The following is a 20,977-nucleotide window of genomic DNA, read 5'->3' as shown; positions in this document are numbered from 1 at the left end:
CTCAGTTCCCTTGTTTTGTTTAGTCAAAAAGCTACAACAGAGGAGACACTTTAATCTTGTTTTTCAAATGAATTGTATAAGAATAGCGATAATACTAACAACATGATATCCTTGTTATTATTATTCATATTATTATCAGACGTAGTTTGTTTTGTTAATTTGTTAAGTTGAGGCTGACAACGAAAACTGACAGTATTGTAGTTTAAATCGCCACAGTTAATGCTGTTTGTCAATATATTGGAAATATGTATTAAATACACACATTTATGCTTCAGTAACAGAACACACAAAGAATGATCTAATTTATATCGGCATAAATATCCCGCACCGCTTGCAGGCCTAAAATAACGAAACACGCCACTCACAATATGGCGGAAGCCTTGACGTACGATATTCACCCTTATCCAGCGTCTATCCTTTTACGTCAAAGTGAAGCGCTGGAGTAAATTGGACTGTGTTTAGCGACGCGTACGGTTCCTGCCATGGAGTCACAGGTATGATTGTTAGAAATTGTCCAGCAATCCTAAATGTTTATTAAACGTGCATGGCAGATGTTGCATAGGTTTAACCTTAGAGCTATCTAGAGTACATTTGAGTTTCGATATTAACAGATGTAGTCAGTTTAAGTCAAGCTAGCGGACAGACGTAGGGTCCGTAGTTTTCCTTCACTTCCAGCAGGAAGTTCCTTGTCATATGGCTCGAACTCCTAAATCTCTCTAGAATAATCCACACTGTCTAGATTACTTACCTTAATGCAAAGCTGTTGCTTGAGGCAACAAATCGGGGAAATACTACATATGCTGACTTTTGTTGTTATGGTTAAACAGTGTTAAACTTCACCAACTTTTCATGGATGGCTAGCTACCTAGCTTGGAAATGAATAGGACATTGTTCGCAGTCAAACATTTGTTTTCACTAAAGCGCAGTTGTTCTTCTCTGGGCTGCCAGGTGATAACCAACTCGGAGGAAATTGCCAAACTCTACAGAGAGCTCAGCCTCTTTCCCTCTTTAAGCAGAGCAGACGTGGGACCTGTCATCACCTCTCAGTATGGAGGCAAATACAGCAACATATACACAGGTACCTCTAACATCTGTCACATCAAAAATATTTCCGTTTTTATTTGATTCATATAATTTCTGAATTCATGCCTGTAGAGTGGAGCCAGCGGGATCTGGAGAGAAATGAGAATGTCAAATTCTGCAGACAATACATTGTCTTCCATGATGATAAGTCAGTGGTCTACTCTGGTACTTCTGGAAACTGTACTGAAGTCAAAGGAGAGTATGTAAAGTGTTATTTTTATCTTGAGTAGATATACTACCTAATTTGAGTCACAATCCAGGAAAACTCAACTGTATCTCGTCATTTGTTTCTCACCTCAGACTTCTGAGTAAGGACTCTCCCTCTGGTGAAATGAAGGCAGTTGTCAGAGAATGCACGGTCAAAGGAGAGGAGAAGCAGTTTCTGGAGGTGTGTGGCTCTCTGGTTCTCTTCAGATGTGGGTGATTTAGATAAAAGCAGTCCTCAATAATCACAACCATTCATGTTTGGCATTAAAATCCATCCCTAATGATTGGATCTCAGTTAATGTGCACACATTGCCGTATCACTTAGAGGGCTTTCAGTTGAGCACACTTCTTTTGTTCATATTGCACTGTCCAAAAGTAAGAAAACATGTAACACTCAGCTATAGATGGGTTGCTTTCTGACTGAAGCAGGATGGGACATTTTATAGCACAGTTACAGCAGCAGGTACAATAAACTCCAAAACAAACTAAAACAAAAACACTGCAAAGAAAAGTCGCTCATCCATACTGTGTCCAATAATCCTTTCTTTGCAAAATGTCCTCAATTGCTATTTATTTGATTTAAATAACCCAGGAGCAGTGTCTGATTCTTCTTGTTTGTTTTATAAACTGGGAGAAGTCAAATACATTTTTTGCTACTGCATTAGGTGAGTCATGTCAGGTCACTGGGTGATCCATCAACGTGTCTTGGAGTAAACTGTGTTTAGACTTTGAAACTTATTCAAGAAAATGTTTCTCAAGTCTCCATTTGAAGGTGGTCTGCTAACTCATGTCATCAGGTTTAAAGTATGGTGTGGGTTGCACATTAAAGGAACTACACTTGTTGTCCTTGTTCCATTTCACTTTATTTCTAAAGTATGCAACTTATCTTTGTCTGAATAATATTTACTCTGTTTTTTAATACAAATGTATTAAATATTTATGTTACATTTTAGATCTGGAGTAAAAACATCAAGGTGAAGAGCATCAACCTAACAGCTTTAAAGAAACATGGCAAAGTCTATGAGGATGGTAAATCATGTTCAGGAAAAAAAAAAAGCTGCATTTTACCTGCAGTTTGTTTGGCAGTTTGCCGTAACATCTGGATTTTTTTTTTTTTTTCGTACATTTCCAGAGCAGTTTGGCAGCTTGGTTTGGTCGCACTCTGAAACACACCTCTTGTATGTTGCTGAAAAAAAGAGACCTGAGACTAAATCCTTCTTCCAGGTAAGATGTAGATAGAAAAAAATAGTTTTTAGGATAAATTTAAACAGTTTTTTTTTTTTTTACTGCAAATAACTACTACCAGGCTAAACATTGCATTTACACAGCCAGGAATATCAAGCAGCGGCTGTTTTGGTCTTTAAAGTTTTATTTTATTTCCAAGAAAGGTTGAAGTTCATGTCCCTAACAAGTCATGTAAATAATTCACACTTAAAGGGCACAAACCATCAAGATTACCACTGTCAGAAGTTAGCAACACTATTACCCAATCAGAAAATCACGGCAAACTGGTTCACTCTTTCCGTGCTTTCATAATGGATGAACCTGAGCTATTTTCCATTGTTTCTCAAAACCAACATTCCTTGTCTGCATTTATTGTTCTGTGACCGAGGCAGCAGTGACGCATGTTTTCTGTCCTTTATCAGATACTCATTATGAGAGAGTTCAGATTGAGGGACTAACAACCTGCTGCTCCATTTCTCATTTCGTCTTTACAGACAGAGTTGCCAGAGTTGTCTTCCATTGAAGATGAGGAGGAGACCATGAGGGTGGAGAAAAAAGACACGATTAAAGTGAATTCGCTAGATTGTGGTTGAATTAATCTTGTTGCATTTCACAGCACTAAATTCTACATTGTAGTCGTTGTGTGAATTTCACCCTGCAGGGGGAGCAGTTTGTCTACTATGAGGACTGGGGAGAAGCCTTTGTTGGCAAGAGCTGTCCAGTGCTGTGTGTTTTGGACATAGAGGGGGACAATGTGTCTGTGTTGGAAGGAGTACCTGACAGCATCTCACCTGGACAGGTTGCCACTGCAATAAATCCATCTTTGCATGAATGTTTGTGTGCCTTTAATGTGGTAACACATTTTTTGGATTTTAATCAACTGTTTTCATCTCTCCAGGCATTTTGGGCCCCAGGTGACACAGGTGTGGTGTTTATAGGCTGGTGGCACGAGCCTTTCAGACTAGGCCTGAAATTCTGTCCCAATCGGAGGTGCTTATCAAATATGGTACCAGCATACAGCAGCTGGACTGTGGCAAATTAAAATTGAGTTTTAATGCAATTGAGTTCAAATGAATGCACCCGTTTTAGTATTTCTGTTGTCGCTTTCAGGTCATCTTTGTTTTATGTCGATTTGACGGGTGGGAAATGTGGTAAGCATGAATTGTTTGTAACACTTGTTATCAATTCAACACTGTTAACATAAGGTGTTATGGAGCTGTAAAGCCTCACTTCCTGATTTGTATTTCGCACATTGTTGCTTCCTGTTGACTACAGTAACATCGTTTAAGTGCATTTAAGTGTTATCAGCACATGTATGCAGTAGAGGAAGGAATTTCTTAAAAGTCACTAAAACAAATGTATGTTATTAAATCATAAATTTTTATTTATTTCACTTTCTCATTAAATGCAAAGAAACTAGAAACTAGATGAGTGAACCTAGAAACATGTACTTGTTTTGAGTTTTTTAACTCAAGAATAAGAGGGTTTTCGACCTCCCCCCTGAAGTCCCGAAAGAGGGTCAAAAGACCCTGAGTCTAGGGTCTGTTGACCCTGGACTCAGGGCCCTGGCCTTATTTACAGAACCAAAGCGCCTGTTCACACCTGCTTATAGGATGCTAGCTAAAATCCTTCAGGTCAGTCGACCCGTCTCTGGGCTCCAAAGGTAGAAATGTTAAATGACCCTTCTCTGGTAATGCATTAAGTCTCAGAATGTATGCTGTGATGCATAAATGCAGATATTCCTTGAATTCCTTAATTGTCTGTTGTAATCACAACTACTATGGCTAACGAAAAACATGTGGCACATTTGACTTCTTTTACATGTCATATTTCTTAAAAAAATATAAATCATCAAAATATAGGTCATGCCTCAGATGAAACTTATCGGCGCACCTCTAGTGTTAGCTTCTACTGGACATTATGTGTACTATGACGCAACTGTGCCAATATTTACATTGTGAATACACGCTCATGGAAAACATTCTCTCTGTCATCTTAGTTCAATTTAGCATTGACATAGCCTCATGAAGTTGTTGACGTACATGTTTATTTGTTGTCTGAACAGAGCAGCTTTCGTCGGACACCAGTGCAGTGTATTCCCCAAGGCTGAGCCCAGATCAGTGCCGAATTATTTATCTAGAATGTTCTGTATATGGGCCACACATGCAGTGCTGCAAGCTTTGTATGGTAAGAAAAATTTGAGACTTTTTTTTTTTTACATGTTTATTTTCCAGTTTTCTAATTGGAAAGACACAAGTGTATTTTTTAGTTTGTTAATATGTGAATTTTCTCTGCTGTATTCTTTTTTTGCAGTACGACTGGTACACTAAGAAGACCTCAGTGGTTGTGGATATCGTTGGACGACCAAGAGAAGGTAAATGGTGCTAAGTAGGAACATAAAAACACACATTTTACTTCTAAGTATGTAGTAAGAGTGTAAAAAATGTACCTCTTTGGCTTTTTATGACTTTCCAGATGGCTTCACTGGCATCTACGGCAGTCAGTTGTCTCCGACGTGTTGGTCAGCTGACAGTCAGCGGGTTGTTGTTGCTTGTCCTCAGCGCAGCCGAAAGGTCTGTGTAGTTTTTACTTGTCATGGTCAGGGCGGTTAAAAAAAAATTCTAATGTTTTTTTTGTTGTTTTTTTTTCTCTTTTTGCTTTAGGATCTCTTGGTAGTGGACACAAGCACAGGAAGCATCACCTCTCTGACTGCAAGTTAGTCTCTTACTGCACTGCGTTTTATAAATCAATGTGATTCATTGTTGACAGTTTCACGCCCATTCATTGCAGTACTTTTGTCACAGTTAGTGATTTTATTATTTTACATTTGTGTGAATGCTTGGTTGTAGAGTCTGAAGTTGGTAACTGGTGTCTTCTGAACATCGAGCGAGATCTGATGGTGGTCAGCTGCTCCTCTCCTAACTGCCCTCCAAATCTGGTAGGATCTGTGTCTTTGCTAAGAAAATTTAGATTTTTTAAATGAATCCATGCAAATGTCCCATTGGATTAATTGGGAGTTCTCAAAAACTTATTAAAGGAACTTTATGTAACACAGCAGATTTTCTCTCTTACACCAATGTGCTTTTTTTGTTGTTGTTTAGAGGGTGGGCTTCCTTCCAGGAAACGACTCCCAAGAGGAAGTGGTCTGGGTTACTCTGGAAGAGTCTCAGACTTTACCAGATATTGACTGGCAGATCAAGACTCTCACTCCTTCAGAAGGACTAGACAACCATCAATACCGTAAGATAACTCTTTGGAATATTCATGAAGTAATATTTATTAAGAACTGTAACTCTGTTGTTGCCCGTTTTAGTTTTATAATATGAACTGACAATATTTTTTTCCCTTTCTGTTTCAGTTATTAAACTTCACAATTAAACCACTAAAAATTGTCTTAATTTTCAAACTATATGTGATTTAAAAGGCAACTGTCTTTTGTAAAACATATCAGGCAGTGTTTTGGTGCCACTCAGGTTGCTGCTTATTTTTATTTTTAAGGAGATTGTTTCCATAAAACTAACATGTGACATAAAGTCTGACTTTCTTGTATAAGTTGTATTTATTAGAATGGCGGAGAAAATTAAAAAAAAAGTATTTTATTCTAATCGTTATGATAATTTACTCCATTGAATTTTTTAAATGTGTTTTGTCTAATTTGATTAATTCACCGCTAAAAATAACTGCATTCTTGTATTACTTCCACAGTAGCAATGAAGCAAATTGGTAATTCTTTGCTGTTAATGCCATGAAGCAGACTGCTTAACTGATTACCTAATATGTATTAAGAAATGTTTTTTTGTTTTTTTTTAGTTTGGGTTCTGAAATGTTGAAATGTTCTTGGGTAGACAGTAGAAGTCATACTTAATCAATATTCAATGTTGAACAATTGCATCCATAATTGTAATGAAATATTGTTTATTAATCACAGAGTTTTTGTTTGTGAAAGACCAAATGCATAAAAAATATTGCTATTATGCTTGCAAACAACACAGTAGTATAACTATTTGTAAACTATTCTAAGCTCTGCTACTTGTACTAATTCATGCTGCTAACATGTTTTACTGTATTTCAGCGGGCATTGACTATGAAGCTGTGCTGATGAAACCAAAAGAAGTGAAGGAAGGAGTGAAACTACCTCTGATTGTCCTCCCTCATGGTTCGTAACTCGGATAGATAGATAAAAAAAAATGTCATATTCCAAAAGAGCTTACATTATGAAGTAATAAAACCTAGGCTATTAATCCCTACTGGGTTTATTTTTAGGCTCTCTTCAGTCAAGAGCTTCTACTGATCAGATTGACATTGCAGACAGTAGTTGCTATGACAATGGTGCTCCTTGTGGCAAAGTGCTACCTCATTTTACTGAAAACAAGCTCAGTAGTTGTCACAGAGATACACCTCTGTTAGTCTAATTACATGTTTTACAGTATTTTAATTGTGCATTTGTTGCCATGGCCACCAGTTTCTAATTGATCATGTCAGGCCTGTTTCACTGTTAATCTGTTTTTCTCATCAGGAGGTCCTCACTCTGTGGTTGTAGCTGAGTGGCTTCTGTCTACCTCTGTGCTCTGCAGGATGGGTTTTGGTGTATTACTGGGTAAGTTAGGTTACAAATGTTGAGTGCAGCTTCATTTGATACCTGTTGAAACATAAGAAACTATGATGCTTTAAACATAGCACTCGGCTTTTTGGGTAACTTTGAACTTGGTTTACAAAGAATACAAGGATTGCTTCCTGTTTTGTGGCCACTGATACTGGTTCAGTTGGTGAGAGACACTCAATGGCTCATTTTTATACATTTTTATCGCTTCATTTATCTTTTTTTTTTAATGGAAGACTGTACAAGAACCTTCTTTATATAAACTTTGCTGGAAACACCTTTCTGTTTAAGGTTTTTTCCACAGCGCTTAACATTAAGTTTTTATGTGTCCTTTCTGTAAGCATTTCTACAACATAGTAACTCTAGATTGTAGATCGATTGGGTGCTTACTTTAGGTTGAAGGTAAATAGCCTTTTTAAAGAAATCTTATAGGTTCTTAGGAGTAGGAATGCCTTTGCAGTCTACTTCTACCTTGATAATTGAATTGGTGGAGTAAATGGTAAAGATCGTGTGTGGGAAACATTCTCAGAAAGCAGTCTCGGTCTCTCTGGAAAGTGGAAGTTGCATTTGCAGTTCTAGAGCACATAAACCCAAAGACCTAATTGCAAAGCAATCATACCTGTTACCGATATGAACAGTGCTATTAAGGAGAAAAAAAAATAAAGTTGCCTTTTTGAATGTTCTAAATGTCTTGGGATTACTTTTTTTCATAATTTGATTCTTAATTGTTTTTGTCATTAATAGTGTGGCGTTAAAGACATAAACTAAGGAAAAGATCAGTCGAATTTCTATAATTTTTTTGATGCAAAAAAAATGCATCAAAAAACCTTTTATAAAAGGTATAAAAACTAAAACCTTTTGTAAAAGGTCGTAGTTGTTGGGTTCTCAAAAGAGAACTGATTATGAATTTAGCTGCATCATGCTGAGTATACACTGAGTTCACACCTCTGGTTCTTTTTAAAGCGTTTCTTGGTTTCTTCTCGGAAAAGCTGCAAATCGTTATAGTTTTTTGTCTTTGAAAAAATCTCTGTGGTATTTGTTGGACGAAGCAGCCAGTATGAGTTTTCTGTATGTTTTTGCAAAACACAAGAAAGATTCGCAAAATCATCGTTCAGAAAAAAATAATTTCTCAGGTAACTTTGTTTCAAATCCTCCAACAATGCATATGTTGCATAAATAAATCTAAAAAATCTGTATTGAAATTTAGTATGCATTTATCTACATATCTAAAAATACAGCTAAACATTACCAGGCATGTTGGTGCTTGTGGGAATGCTTCTGAATGTGCGTTTTCTGTTTTTAGTCAACTATCGTGGCTCTCTTGGTTTTGGCCAGGACAGCATCCTCTCACTGCTGGGCAATGTGGGTTCCCAGGATGTCAAGGATGTTCAGGTAAGAACATAGTTAGCACCATTTGAGGACCTAATAAACACAAAAATAAGCCTGCTGCTGATAAAGTTCAAGTCCTCTCATTTTCCAATTGCCCATCTTCAGAGTGAATTTCTTTTTATATACTCTATACTGAACTGGAATTACTTTGTTTTGATATATCACAAAAATTCCAATAAACTCCAATAAAGTTTACTGTTGTAAAATTTAAAAAGTGTGAAAGGTCCATGAGATAATACTTTTTTTTTATATAGGTATATGCTGAGCAAGTGCACAATTGGATTATTTTTTAAGCAAACAGAAATGAGCCTTAAATGCATCTCTAGCTCCTGTTCAAAACAAATGAATTTCAGTATTGCCTTTGGTAAAGTGTTTGTGTTTGTACTCTATTGGTCTCTATATATAATGACTTTGAGTTGCCATAGATGTAAAAGATGGCTCATAGCAACAGAGCTCTTTTTAAATGTTCTTGTTTTGTTCTCCCTTGGTCACTCTCTGTGGGATTTACAGATTGTCTTTTACATAGTCTGTCATTTGTGTTTTACTTCCTCCAGTCTGCTGTTGAAAGTATCCTAGACGCCGGGTTTGACAGGGAGAAAGTGGCCATTTCTGGAGGCTCCCATGGGGGGTTTCTAGCCTGCCATCTAATTGGCCAGTACCCAGGGTTCTACAAGGCCTGCGTGGCTCTCAATCCTGTCGTCAATTTGGCCTCCATGATTGGCAGCACGGATATCCCGGATTGGTGGGTCTAGTTGTAAAACATCCCAACACTCTTGTCTATATGTGGTGATTCCTGTGGTGAAAGTCTTGAGCAATTACAAAAATGTGGTGTTTTATAATTGGTTTATGGAGACGTAAATTAAATGTTGATTTTTTTTGCAGGTGTGTTGTTGAGGCAGGTTACGATTACAGTCCAGATTGTCTCCCTGATCCTGCTGTTTGGGAGCAGATGTTGAACAAATCCCCAATCAAATACGTCCCTCAGGTATATTTATGTAAATCTCAGACGCATACTTCTGACTTTACTGCTTTTGTTGTAGTGATATCATGTAAGTTATTATCTCATTAAGGTTCGGACCCCAGTGCTGTTGACTTTAGGGGAAGATGACAAGCGTGTGCCTAACAAGCAAGGAATTGAATACTACAAAGCTCTGAAAGCAAAGCAGATCCCTGTTCGGTAAGCACTACCTAGGCGCCTCATGCATAACAGACTGTGTAGCTTTCGCATTAAAAGTTGCCATAGTGACATACTGTAAGTGTGGTGCACAAATAGTTCAGATCTCTAAAACCATCCACATACATGTGGCTGTGAACCTTCTCTTCATACATCCCTATTTGAAATAGAATAGAATAGAGCGCAGCTACAGGTGTCACGTGAGCTTCCCTATCCCTGCCCGCAAATACGTGTGTAACTTGTGTATAAATAGCTGGAAGACTCCAGTCACATGTCCCGATGACCATGACAACCGCCCGTGTTTTCCAACGCTCACGTCACAAAAGAAATAACAGCATAACTTTTCAGCCTAATTTAAAAACAGACAGCATGCCAGATAGTCCTTAGGAATTCCTATTACGCTCTAAGGAAGCATATATTGAACCAAGCCAACATACCACTGCATTTGTTAGGCACATCACATATAAGTTGTACATTTACCGAATGGAAATGCTTTCTATTCACAAAGGCACATTGAGTTATAGGGCAGTGCCCTTACAGCAATATGAATGCAGCCAACGTGCTTTGCTGTTTGTTTATTAATGCTCAAACATATATTTGCACAGGTTACTGTGGTACCCTGGAAACAACCACTCTCTTTCCAAGGTGGATGCAGAATCGGATGGTTTCATGAACATCGCTTTGTGGATAATTCAACACTTAGGTCTGTGATGGTGACATAATGAAGATGGCTGTAATGTGCAAAAAGACTAAAGGACATTAATTTGTGTATGCAAACTTATTTTTATGTTGTAAGGCCCAATCCAAAGCCACAATATTGACAATTGATCTTCAGCTAGAATACACTTTAACTGTGCGTAACCCATAATGTACCTGTGGGTATTGTTGTTAATTCTGAGTATTGCATAAGAGAATGACAATTAAAAAAATAATAATACCACACTTGAATAAAACATATTTGATTCAATGGAAACATTTTATTGATACTGACTTGATTTTTCTTTTTCTGTAATTTGAATCAGAAAACGAAAAGGGCTCTTAATTATTTTGACTTTCTCTCTGATTACATGAAAAGAATAACACTTATAATCAGTCTTTTTTTTTTAGGGATTTTCTTCTGGTTGGGTGATTTTATTTTTATTTTTTTGTTAAATCTCTTGATTGTACCATTTTGTGCACTTAATAAAACAATTGTAAGAAAGCTCACTATGTCAGTCAAGTTTTTAAATGCATTTTTGTATAGGTGAGTTAGGAGACTTTTGGCTTCCAATAAGTTTAGGTAAATGCACTTCTGAATGCACATGTCCATGTTGAATGTAAACATTTGACCAAAAACTATATGTAAACTGGAAGAAGAGACTTAGTTGTTTTTTTATTATTATTTCTGTTCACATAGTTAAAAGTTCTGCAGACAACAATATTTACTTTTGTTATTTCTGTTTGCAAGTGAATGTATTGTTTGTGTTTACAGTTTCTAGTAAAGATGCTACATCTGTGAGCCACCATACGACACTTAGCAGTCCCTGAAGTCCCTTACCAATGCATGTTAATAAATTTAGATTGAGTGATAATTTTTAGAAACAGCAGGGGAAGTGGTACATTTTCACAGCTGTAACAGTGTCCCTTTTGTTTTCACCACATGCCTGCATCAGTATACGTGATCCTGCACAAAATGTTATTTAACAGAGGGAACCATTACAAAGGTGTACAGTAGTTCTCATATACGATTGAAAAGATATAAGCATTTTTCTCGTCTGACATTAAACAGTTTACAAGGCAATATGGAGGAATAGTCAAAAATTTCAGCAAGCTACTGTATTGTGAGAAGGTACAAAATTTTAGAGTAATGTCAAACAGTTTACATAATACCTCTGCCAAATACTATAAGGAAATGTATGTCAACTTGTGAACTTGAAAGAAGCTTACAACAGTTTTACCTTAAACAGAAACAGTTATGCCAAATGTCAAACACTGAGAAAAAAAAATTGTTTTTCTACAGTGCATGTTAAAAATGTGCAAGATAAAGCCAATTTAAGTTATTATGTATTGGTCTAGGTGATCTCAAAACTGTATAGTATGATTGTCAATGCCCCAAAGCCCAAGACATCTACATTTGTTCAGAATTGGAGAATTTCCTCTGTCTTTCTTCCCTTAGAGGAAATCAGTATCTAAAAAAAAATAAACAACTTATTTTTAATATAGTCTAAAGAGCGTATTACAAAAAACTCATTAACAAATATTGTTTTAAAGTGTATTAAATTACATCAGTTAAATCTGCAGCTGATGTTCCTCGTTCCTTGTTTTATGTCACATGCTTTGCATCAGACTACTGCATATTTGACCACATGGTTTCACTTCTGCATTCATCTTGCTTCGTTTTACTGCAGACACCTTTGGACAATTTACACCCTGTCTTCCTTCAAGAGGAATAACGCTTACAAAGTTTTTCTCAAACTATTATGATTTGTTTTTAATCTGATATGGTAAGTGACCTTTTTTCTACCCTTGTAAATATAGTGTTTCCCTTTAAAAATATTAAGCTATAGAACTGGATAAGTTTTACATAGGGAATTAAAGTGTGTTTGCAGTGATTTAAAAGCTCCTTTTACTGCAATATTTATTTAATGTATTGATAAACTATCTTTAGTTAAACTGCATGCTTTTACAGTATTTTCTGACTATTATTGAAATTTGGTACACTTTTTCAGGCTCTGGAGAAAGTTCTTATCGTGATTCAGTTTCTGCTATATGGAAATGCAATCAACATCCAGTTTTTTCCATGTGACGCTGATGTGAATTCAACCACAGTGGACTGCTCTAACAGACCTATCAAGCACATCCCGATCATTAAGGCTGCTACTGTTTTATCAATCGATTTGAGTGACACTAAGGTACAAGCAGTGAGGAACCACACATTTGCAGGTGTCCCAAATGTTAATATTTTAAAAATAAAAGGCAATTGTCTCCCAGGTCAACTTAGACTCCCTGAGCAGCAAGGGTGCAACATGGAAATTGAGCCCCATGCCTTCAAATACCTTAAAAATCTTACATCTCTACATCTGTCGGGAAACAGCCTCACATCTATACCAAACTTACCTGAAAACTTGCTGTTTCTTGATTTGCAGTACAATTGCATCTTTAACATATTTGTCCCTTTAAAGACGCCAAATCTAGAGACTCTGCTACTCTCCAAGAACTGTTTTTATGCCAACCCCTGCAATCAGTCTTTTTACATCAATGCAACTGTTTTTAGAGGATTACCTAAACTCAAAAACCTTACATTAGGGTATGATAATGTAACAGCTGTCCCAAAAGACTTGCCAGCCTCACTGAAGGCACTGGATTTAAGAGAGAATACAATGACAGAGGTCCCAGAAGGGTCATTTGCCAACCTGACAGCCCTCGAGTATCTGAATTTGGAGTGGAACTGTCAGCGTTGCGACCATGCAGCGCGGCCCTGCTTCCCTTGCCCACAAAATCGCCCTCTCCAGCTGCATCCCAACTCACTGCATTCTGAGAACAGCTCCATCACATTTCTGAGCTTAAGAGGAAATTCTCTAAAAACATTTCCAGATGGCCTTTTTAGACCATTGAAGAATTTAAAGGAATTGGACATCTCTGACAACCTGCTGGCGTTTGCTATACAAAATGGCACCTTTTTTCAAGAGCTGACCAGCCTCACTTGGATTAGCCTCATCTACAACTATGAACCGCTGAAGACCTTTGGAGAACTGGATCTCTCTCCATACATTGGCAACATATCGGGTCTGCAAAGGCTTTTATTAAGTGGGAACTTTTTCCATACCATATCAAAAAAAGGTTTCCATGTTCTGTCTCAACTCAAAAATCTATCAAAATTAGAATTGAGAATGAACTTTATTAGCAAATGCAATTTGACTACCCTGAAGCAGCTACCATCTCTCACTGCTATAGACCTCTCCCAAAATATGCTGAATTTCCTTCCATGCTGTTCTGGATCATCTGGAACTGCAGAACCAGACAGCTGTCAGAACCAGAACTTGTATTCAGGTGATTTCCAAGACGTACACACTCTCATACCAGACAAAGAAACAAGAACTAGTAGGCACATCTGGGAATCTGACCAGTCTAATGGACCAGAAACGACAAATGGCAGGGAGTGTCAAATTCCATCTCTACTGAGCTTTAAAAATAAGTATTGTTGGCAAAAGCTATCTTTTGACCTTTCACAAAATGACATCTTATCACTTAATAAAAGAGTGTTTTTAGGCATGGAAAAGGCAGTTTGTCTAGACCTTTCATACAACTACATGAGTCAGACATTAAGGGGTGGGCAGTTCAATAACATGACAAAATTAGTCTTTCTTAACATGTCCTTCAATAGGCTGGATCTTTATCGTGGCGATGCTTTCAGTGAACTTCAGTCTACACTGAAGGTATTAGACGTCAGTAATAATGACTTTCACTTCAAGATGAGAGGAATGGGCCATCGTTTTGAGTTTCTTAAAAATCTGACTAACCTGGAAGTGCTGAGTCTTGCTAACAATGGCATCGGGATGCGGATAGATCAAAGGCTGGTCAGCAGGTCCTTGCAGTACCTCTACTTCAGTGGTAATCATCTGGACATCATGTGGAATGCTGACTACAACACATACGCTCATTTCTTTCAGAACCTAACAAAGCTGAAATTCCTGGACATCTCCAGCAATAACCTGAAGACACTTCCAGCAGAAGTACTGTGTAACCTCCCAGTGAGCCTTCAGAGCCTCTGCATCAGCAGAAATTCCATGAAGAATTTTCCCTGGCAAAATATTTCAGCTCTGAGCAATTTATGTCATCTGGACCTAAGCTACAACTCTCTAAGTAATTTGGTTTCACAGGAAATAAAATTTGGAGACCAATTTTCCTTTCTGGACCTGAGTCACAATCATCTTACCTCTATTCCAGACAATTTCTTCAATGAAGCACAGTCTTTGCAGCATCTGTATCTCAATCACAATAAGATCAAAGAGTTGAACCATCAGCATCTACCTGCACCCTTTCAAAAGGGGAGCACCCTTCAGAAACTCACCCTGCACGAAAACCCATTTAAATGTGACTGTAATACTTCATGGTTCGTTGTCTACTTGCGGACTACTCCAGTAAACATTCCTTATCTGACAACACGAGTGCGCTGTGGATACCCAGATTCTCAACAAGGTGTGATTCTTCTGTCCATAGACCAACATTCCTGCCAGGACATCTTCGGTAGCTTAGCCTTCCTGGTTTGCTCTTTCTTATCTGTGACATTTACTGCTCTTCCTCTGCTGAAGCATCTCTATGGCTGGGATGTGTGGTACTGCCTGCAAGTCTTCTGGGCAGGACTCAAAGGCTACTCCCAGCTGCCCGGTGGTGTGTCAGATCATCACTACGATGCTTTTGTGGTTTTTGACACCAGGAATCTCGCTGTGAGGGACTGGGTTTACAATGAGCTGACTGCTAACTTGGAATGCTCTGACCACAGAAGATTTTCTCTCTGTTTAGAAGAGAGGGACTGGATACCTGGGCTCTCATGTATCGATAATTTACACAGTGCTGTTCACAGCAGTGTGAAGACAGTGTTTGTGCTGTCCAGGAGCACAAATGGAACTGAGCTGGTCAACGGTGTGATCCGACAAGCTTTCTTCATGGTTCAGCAGAGGCTTCTCGATGAGAAGGTATTTTCCCAGTTTTTTTTTTAATGCTCTGTGGATGTTGTAATCTTTTCATAGCCCTAAAATACTTTTGAAACTTTCTATTTAAGGTTGATGCAGCTGTGGTTGTGCTCTTGGATGAAATGTTTCCAAAACTAAAGTACCTCCAACTGAGAAAGAGACTGTGCAAGAAGTCTGTGTTGTCCTGGCCGAGAAACCCAAGAGCTCAACCCCTTTTCTGGAACCAGATGAGAATGGCATTATCATCTGATAATCTCAAGTTTTATGACAATAACATGAGTGAAAGTTTTATATGATTGTTAAGTGAAATAGTTTAAGTCCTGGGAAAGTATTTACCTTTGTTTTTGCTTTTAATTAGGCCCGAGCAGCAAAGCGCTGCGAAGGCCTATTGTATCTGTGCTGTTTATTATTATTATTATTATTCTTATTATTCTTCCACCCAAATGAATTGCCTTTTTGGGGGCTTTATCATATTCAAAAACTCACCAAACTTGGCGGTCGCGACTAGAAAAATTCAAAATTTTGAATTTTAAGGTTGTCGCAAAAATCGCAAAAAAAATTGCTCAACGGCGGCAACTAGCAATTTTCTGTTGACACAATGGTATGAACGTACTTCATCGTAGAGACATGAAATTTGGTACACTTGTAGAGCTCACCAAAAGACTCAGAACTTACATTTAATGTTATTAGCCAACTATCACAGGAAGTCGGCCATTTTGTATTGAACGTCCATTTTTTTCCTCGATTTTGACGTTTACAGCCTTCGTATTTGATCGAACTCCTCCTAGGGATTTCGATTGATCGACTTCAAACTCGGTCAGTCTGATCATAAGGCATGTTTGATTTAAAGTTATCAAATTGGTGAGTTTTGGAGTATGTTGAAGGGGGGTTAGCAGGGGTCAAAGTTCACCTACTCGCCATGAAACACGAAACTCTTATATTTCCTATAAAAAAACACATAGAGGGACCAAACTTTCAGTGATTGATCGGCATCGGATGTCCTAAAATACCCTGTGGTGAAATGATGACATCACTTAAGCCACGCCCCCTGAGAACAGGAAGTGTCATGTTTTACTGTGAGCGGTCGCTCTCTTAGCCCTTTGACCTAATCAACATGAAACTGTGTCCAGACACAGAAGACATGTTGGTGTGTTGAGGATTCCAACCCTGACCGGCTTTGAGATAGCAGCTGGGCGTGGCGGCGTGGCGAAGTGACCTGTAACGCCGATGCCATACGTTTGCTTCTAGATTCCACATGTTTCGACCGAGCTGCACCAAACTTGGCTTGAGTGATGCTGGTGTGATACCTGAAAATTCTATGTCATCAGATTATGACGTCATCTAAGCCCCGCCCCCTCAGAACAGGAAGTGCTATTTTTTTCCTTGGAAACTTTCATCTATGGCTCTCTTGACCTAATCAAGGTGATTCTGTGTTGGATGACAGATAGGAAGTTGGTCTCGCTTGCTTTAAAGTGCCAAGAGTTTTCAATGGCGGCAACGCCGTTCGTATACGTTTGCCTCTACATTCCACATATTTTGACCGAGCTGCATCAAACTTGGCCTGAGTGATCCTGGAGGCTTGCCCGTCAATCCTACGTCATCACAATATGACGTCATCTAAGCCCCGCCCCCTCGGAACCGGAAGTGCCGTTTTTTTCCTTGGAAAGCTCTGTTTATGGCTCTCTTGACCTAATCAAGGTGATTCTGTGTTGGATGACAGATAGGAAGTTGGTCTCGCTTGCTTTAAAGTGCCAAGAGTTTTCAATGGCGGCAACGCCGTTCGTATACGTTTGCCTCTCCATTCCACATATTTTGACCGAGCTGCATCAAACTTGGCCTGAGTGATCCTGGAGGCTTGCCCGTCGATCCTACATCATCACATTATGACGTCATCTAAGCCCCGCCCCCTCGGAACCGGAAGTGCCGTTTTTTTCCTTGGAAAGCTCTGTTTATGGCTCTCTTGACCTAATCAAGATGATTCGGATGATAAGCTCTGTCAATGCTCGCTGCTGGCTGAACCGTGTGGGCGTGGCCAAATGGCGAATATCAGTCCCTCGCCATATTCATACGTTTGGCTCTAATTCACACATAGATCATCCGATTGGCGCCAAACTGGATATGTATGACCTTTGTTCACCTCTAAAGAGCCCAACGAGTTTGAAATGTAATTTGGCTCCACTGCGCCCCCTAAGTTAATACATCGGCTGTGTCTCCTCGATGCATCGACCAATCTGCACCAGATTTTTTGACAGTCGTCGGGGAGCGCTGCCGAACGCATTCACGCGTGTCGCCTGGTGGACGGGTGTGGAAAATGCGCGACAGCTTCTGCGGTGGCTAGCGGGCGGCGGTGCTGAAAACTGCGGCAGAGCTTCTGCGGTGGGGAGTTGGCTGCGGCTCTGGAAATCGTGCGAGAGCTTCCGCGGTGGCTGGAACCCCCGCGGTGGCCAATAGGCCGGAGCGGCGCTTGCTGCGAGGGCCGCCCGAGGCTGCTTGCAGCTTTAATTTTTTTTGTTTTGTTTTTGTTTTTTTGTCATCAAATACATTTTTATATCAGACAAAGATACCTAGGGTTTAAATACAAAAAATAAATAAATTATGTTTTCAGTTTTTAGGGAAAAAAAATTATGACGACCAACCTGGTGCTATATAAAAAAGTAATTCCCTCCCCTCCAATAACGCTTTAAATATAGGTTCTAGAAGGAAATTTGCCCACTCTTCTTTGCAGAGTTGTTTTAAGTGAGCCATATTGAATGTCATCCAGCTTAAATTCATTCCTTAAAGTCATGGCACATTATGGCAATTGGACTTTATTGCCAATTGTCATAATGTGGCAATGTAAAGTGATCCAGTCTTTGATTGGATCACTTTAAAACCTTTATTCCATTTATTTAATAAGTGATCCAGGTGGACAAGTTTATTTGAGTTTAGTGTTACAAATGGATGACAATTTTCTTCTGAATTTTCTGGGAGACAGCAGAATTTATCCATCCATTGATTATATATTGTATTATATAAAAGTTTGATTTATTGAAGTGTCACAATTTCAAAAACAGAAGAATTTAGTGAGGAGGTAGAAACTTTTTTTCTGGACTGTATTGTTGAATTTGTACCTTTCCATCTGACCTCATTTTGACAAACTGACACTTACATTAATGTTTTTTGTTTCTTTACCTGTCTGTATTTCAGTTTTTGGAGCAAAATTACAGCAAAACAGATGATGGCTTGTAACGGTTTTTTGATGTCACAGAAGGCTGAACACAGGTGTGATGGTGTAACTTATGTAAAAGACAGTAGTTAACCTACACAAAGACAGATAAGTTTATCACCCTAAGCCTCAGTTGATTTTTGAGCAGTATTTGTTGAAACATCAGGTCTTTAAAGTTATTCTTACTCATTAAACAATTCCAATTTAATAGTTTCTGTTTTTCATTTTGATTAATTCATATTTAACCTTAGGTGTCTTAGGTGCTACGAAGGTAATTGGACTTCAGTTATGGCAGTATACAAACAAATTGACATTGTTTTACCTGATTTATTAAACATTACAAGAGGGTATGTGATGTACCTGCAAGATACCCACCACTCTGAAAGTTTCACTTCTCTTTGGCTGGGAGGAAATGAAAAGCCTGAATAGTTTTGAAACAGAAATCAATAATAGTAGCCCAGTCTTTTGCGAGGTGGATTGGGATACTATTGCCAAGTGAAAATGTGAGATGTGAATAGACCCCTATCAAAGAAGTCTGAATGTTGAGGTGTATCTTTAAAGAAAAAACAAAACATGAATCTAGCATCCCATATGTTTGAAATGTATTGTAATGCAGAGGGTGCCAACCCTTGTCCCCTGGTCGCATTGTCATGGTCTCTGGTGCATTTGAAGCCATATTGACAAGATAATTTGACTTAGGTTTGCCAGGAGAATGACACATGTTAAATATGCTTACCAATGAGCGCTAATTTAAAAGACACAAATGAATTATTAAAATCATGCACACAAGCAATATCTGAATTACAAACTTACATGAAATGCATTCACAAAATATATATCTATAAACACATCTTCTTAAAATCACCATTGTAACAGTGGTATCAAGCAGTGTGACAAAGATATTAAACAAACAATAACTTTTGTCTGGGTTTTTTCCCTACTGAAAATAAATAAATAAAATAAACGATTTAACTGTTTTACATTTTTATTTGTGAGATTATACTGCTGGAAAAAAAGATGCGCCCATTTAAAAAAAAAATGTTTACACGTCTTTGCCAGATGTGTCACTAGGTATTAATGTTACAGTTTATTTACTCAAATGAAATGCAATTATCAAACTGATTTACTGACGCATGTGACGTGTGCATTTATGAATATTTGCTTAACCTGGAATCTGTGTGGAAAATTAAATCGTCCAATCACTGCTCGCTCGTGCTGCCCCACCACAGCTCTTGCTCGCGCACGCGCCAGCTGGGTTAGCGCGCCCACGCGGACCCGATGGTAGGACAGGTCACAGCTGAGCCGATGAGATCATGGAGGCTGCGCTGAGGTCGGACGGGATACGGCCGACGGGACTGAGCGGTGATGGAGAGCTGCCTGTCCGGTAAGATGGAGCTGCGCGTACAGGGCGCACCTGGACATTTTTTGTAAGGTGGGAGCGATATGTGATGCTATTATATGAATATAAATTAAAATTGACTGCGGTCAGTTTGCGTGACAGATTATTTCTTATGTAAGCTACAAGCTCGGACTCGTGTGGCCGTGTATATGCTAGAAACTAATCCTTCGTGCCGTGGTCGTAGTAGAATTGTTTGGGCGTCTGCGCCCGGCTTGTCTGGTCACTTATAAGGTCTTCTTGGTAGGTTGTTCGTCTGTCTAGCTTTAAACTATGTTAGACTACTTAGTAAACCCTTTCATTATGAATAATAAATTATGATGCTTTTGAAGGTGTTCTGTTTTCGCAGTAAGGGTGGTGACTCCACTTTTCTCTCCACAGCAACAGCTGGTTGTCGACTCCAAAGTAAGCTGCAGGCGCTTGTGGACTGATTTAATGCCAGACGCGCATTTAAATCAAGCATTCCCACCACCTTTCAGTTTCCCTCTCCGCATTTTTATTTTATTTTATTTTTTATGTAATACATTTTTAAAATGTAATACATTTAGCGGCATATACTTCGCTGGCATTCACTGTAATGAACCAGCTATTTGTGGCACCTCCACCTCAGTATCTGTAATATAGAAAAAGCTTTATAGGTACTAGCTAGCATGTGTGTGCTTTCTTGTTTTAACCATATGTAGAATTTATTTTGTCATTGTCTCACTTTGAATAGAAAAACTCCCTAGTACATTTCTATAAGCCCAATTTGTTGTCATTTAGACTGTACATTTCTTGTACAGGACATTCCGTTTATTGTCCCGAGCAATAACAGATAAGGGATTGACAGCTCTGTTATGATTGACAAGCAGATTTAACCAGTCCCTCAGTTGTATCCTATAAAGGGACTCCAAGTACCCAATCCTCTTAGATTAGAGGAGGGATTATGATTTCTATTTTCCCCTGCTTTATAGTCAGTTCTCAATGTCTGCTCCCCCAACATGCTAGGTCTCTAAGGGAACTTTTTTATTTGTCTGAAAATGTTAAT

The 20,977-nt window shown here is 38.6% G+C and overlaps 3 protein-coding genes across 4 annotated transcripts in view; all 3 read left to right on the top strand.

Moving 5' to 3' along the window:
- The first annotated feature begins 400 nt into the window (after window positions 1-400).
- LOC116727878 (acylamino-acid-releasing enzyme-like) lies at window positions 401-10,878 on the top strand. Of its 2 annotated transcripts, XM_032575541.1 has the most exons (23): window positions 401-494; window positions 949-1,078; window positions 1,156-1,282; window positions 1,384-1,471; window positions 2,244-2,319; window positions 2,423-2,514; window positions 3,009-3,083; window positions 3,176-3,313; window positions 3,413-3,504; window positions 3,625-3,665; window positions 4,580-4,701; window positions 4,828-4,888; window positions 4,990-5,087; window positions 5,178-5,229; window positions 5,364-5,452; window positions 5,616-5,754; window positions 6,587-6,670; window positions 7,031-7,111; window positions 8,418-8,506; window positions 9,058-9,245; window positions 9,386-9,488; window positions 9,574-9,680; window positions 10,283-10,878. In XM_032575541.1, the coding sequence occupies exons 1-23, from the start codon at window positions 483-485 to the stop codon at window positions 10,386-10,388; spliced, it is 2,190 nt and encodes a 729-aa protein (XP_032431432.1). In that variant the 5' UTR covers window positions 401-482; the 3' UTR covers window positions 10,389-10,878. The 2 variants fall into 2 exon arrangements, with proteins under 2 accessions (XP_032431432.1, XP_032431421.1); XM_032575530.1 differs by lacking the exon at window positions 401-494 and having other exon boundaries at window positions 862-1,078.
- Window positions 10,879-11,961: 1,083 nt separating this feature from the next.
- On the top strand, window positions 11,962-15,724 carry tlr9 (toll-like receptor 9). The gene is made up of 3 exons (XM_032575524.1): window positions 11,962-12,160; window positions 12,386-15,352; window positions 15,439-15,724. The coding sequence occupies exons 1-3, from the start codon at window positions 12,158-12,160 to the stop codon at window positions 15,643-15,645; spliced, it is 3,177 nt and encodes a 1,058-aa protein (XP_032431415.1). The 5' UTR covers window positions 11,962-12,157; the 3' UTR covers window positions 15,646-15,724.
- Window positions 15,725-19,782: 4,058 nt separating this feature from the next.
- The window catches only part of LOC116727858 (ELKS/Rab6-interacting/CAST family member 1-like), a 163,397-nt gene continuing 162,202 nt past the window's right edge, over window positions 19,783-20,977 (top strand). The window contains exon 1 of the mRNA XM_032575516.1: window positions 19,783-19,938. The gene's annotated coding sequence lies outside the window, so the exon portion shown is untranslated. The remainder of the gene's footprint in view (window positions 19,939-20,977) is intronic.

Source organism: Xiphophorus hellerii, chromosome 1, assembly GCF_003331165.1.
Source record: "Xiphophorus hellerii strain 12219 chromosome 1, Xiphophorus_hellerii-4.1, whole genome shotgun sequence".
Classification (NCBI taxonomy): Eukaryota; Metazoa; Chordata; class Actinopteri; order Cyprinodontiformes; family Poeciliidae; genus Xiphophorus; species Xiphophorus hellerii.
The sequence above is the reverse complement of the archived record's forward strand: the minus strand, read 5'-3'. Positions and strand labels throughout refer to the sequence as shown.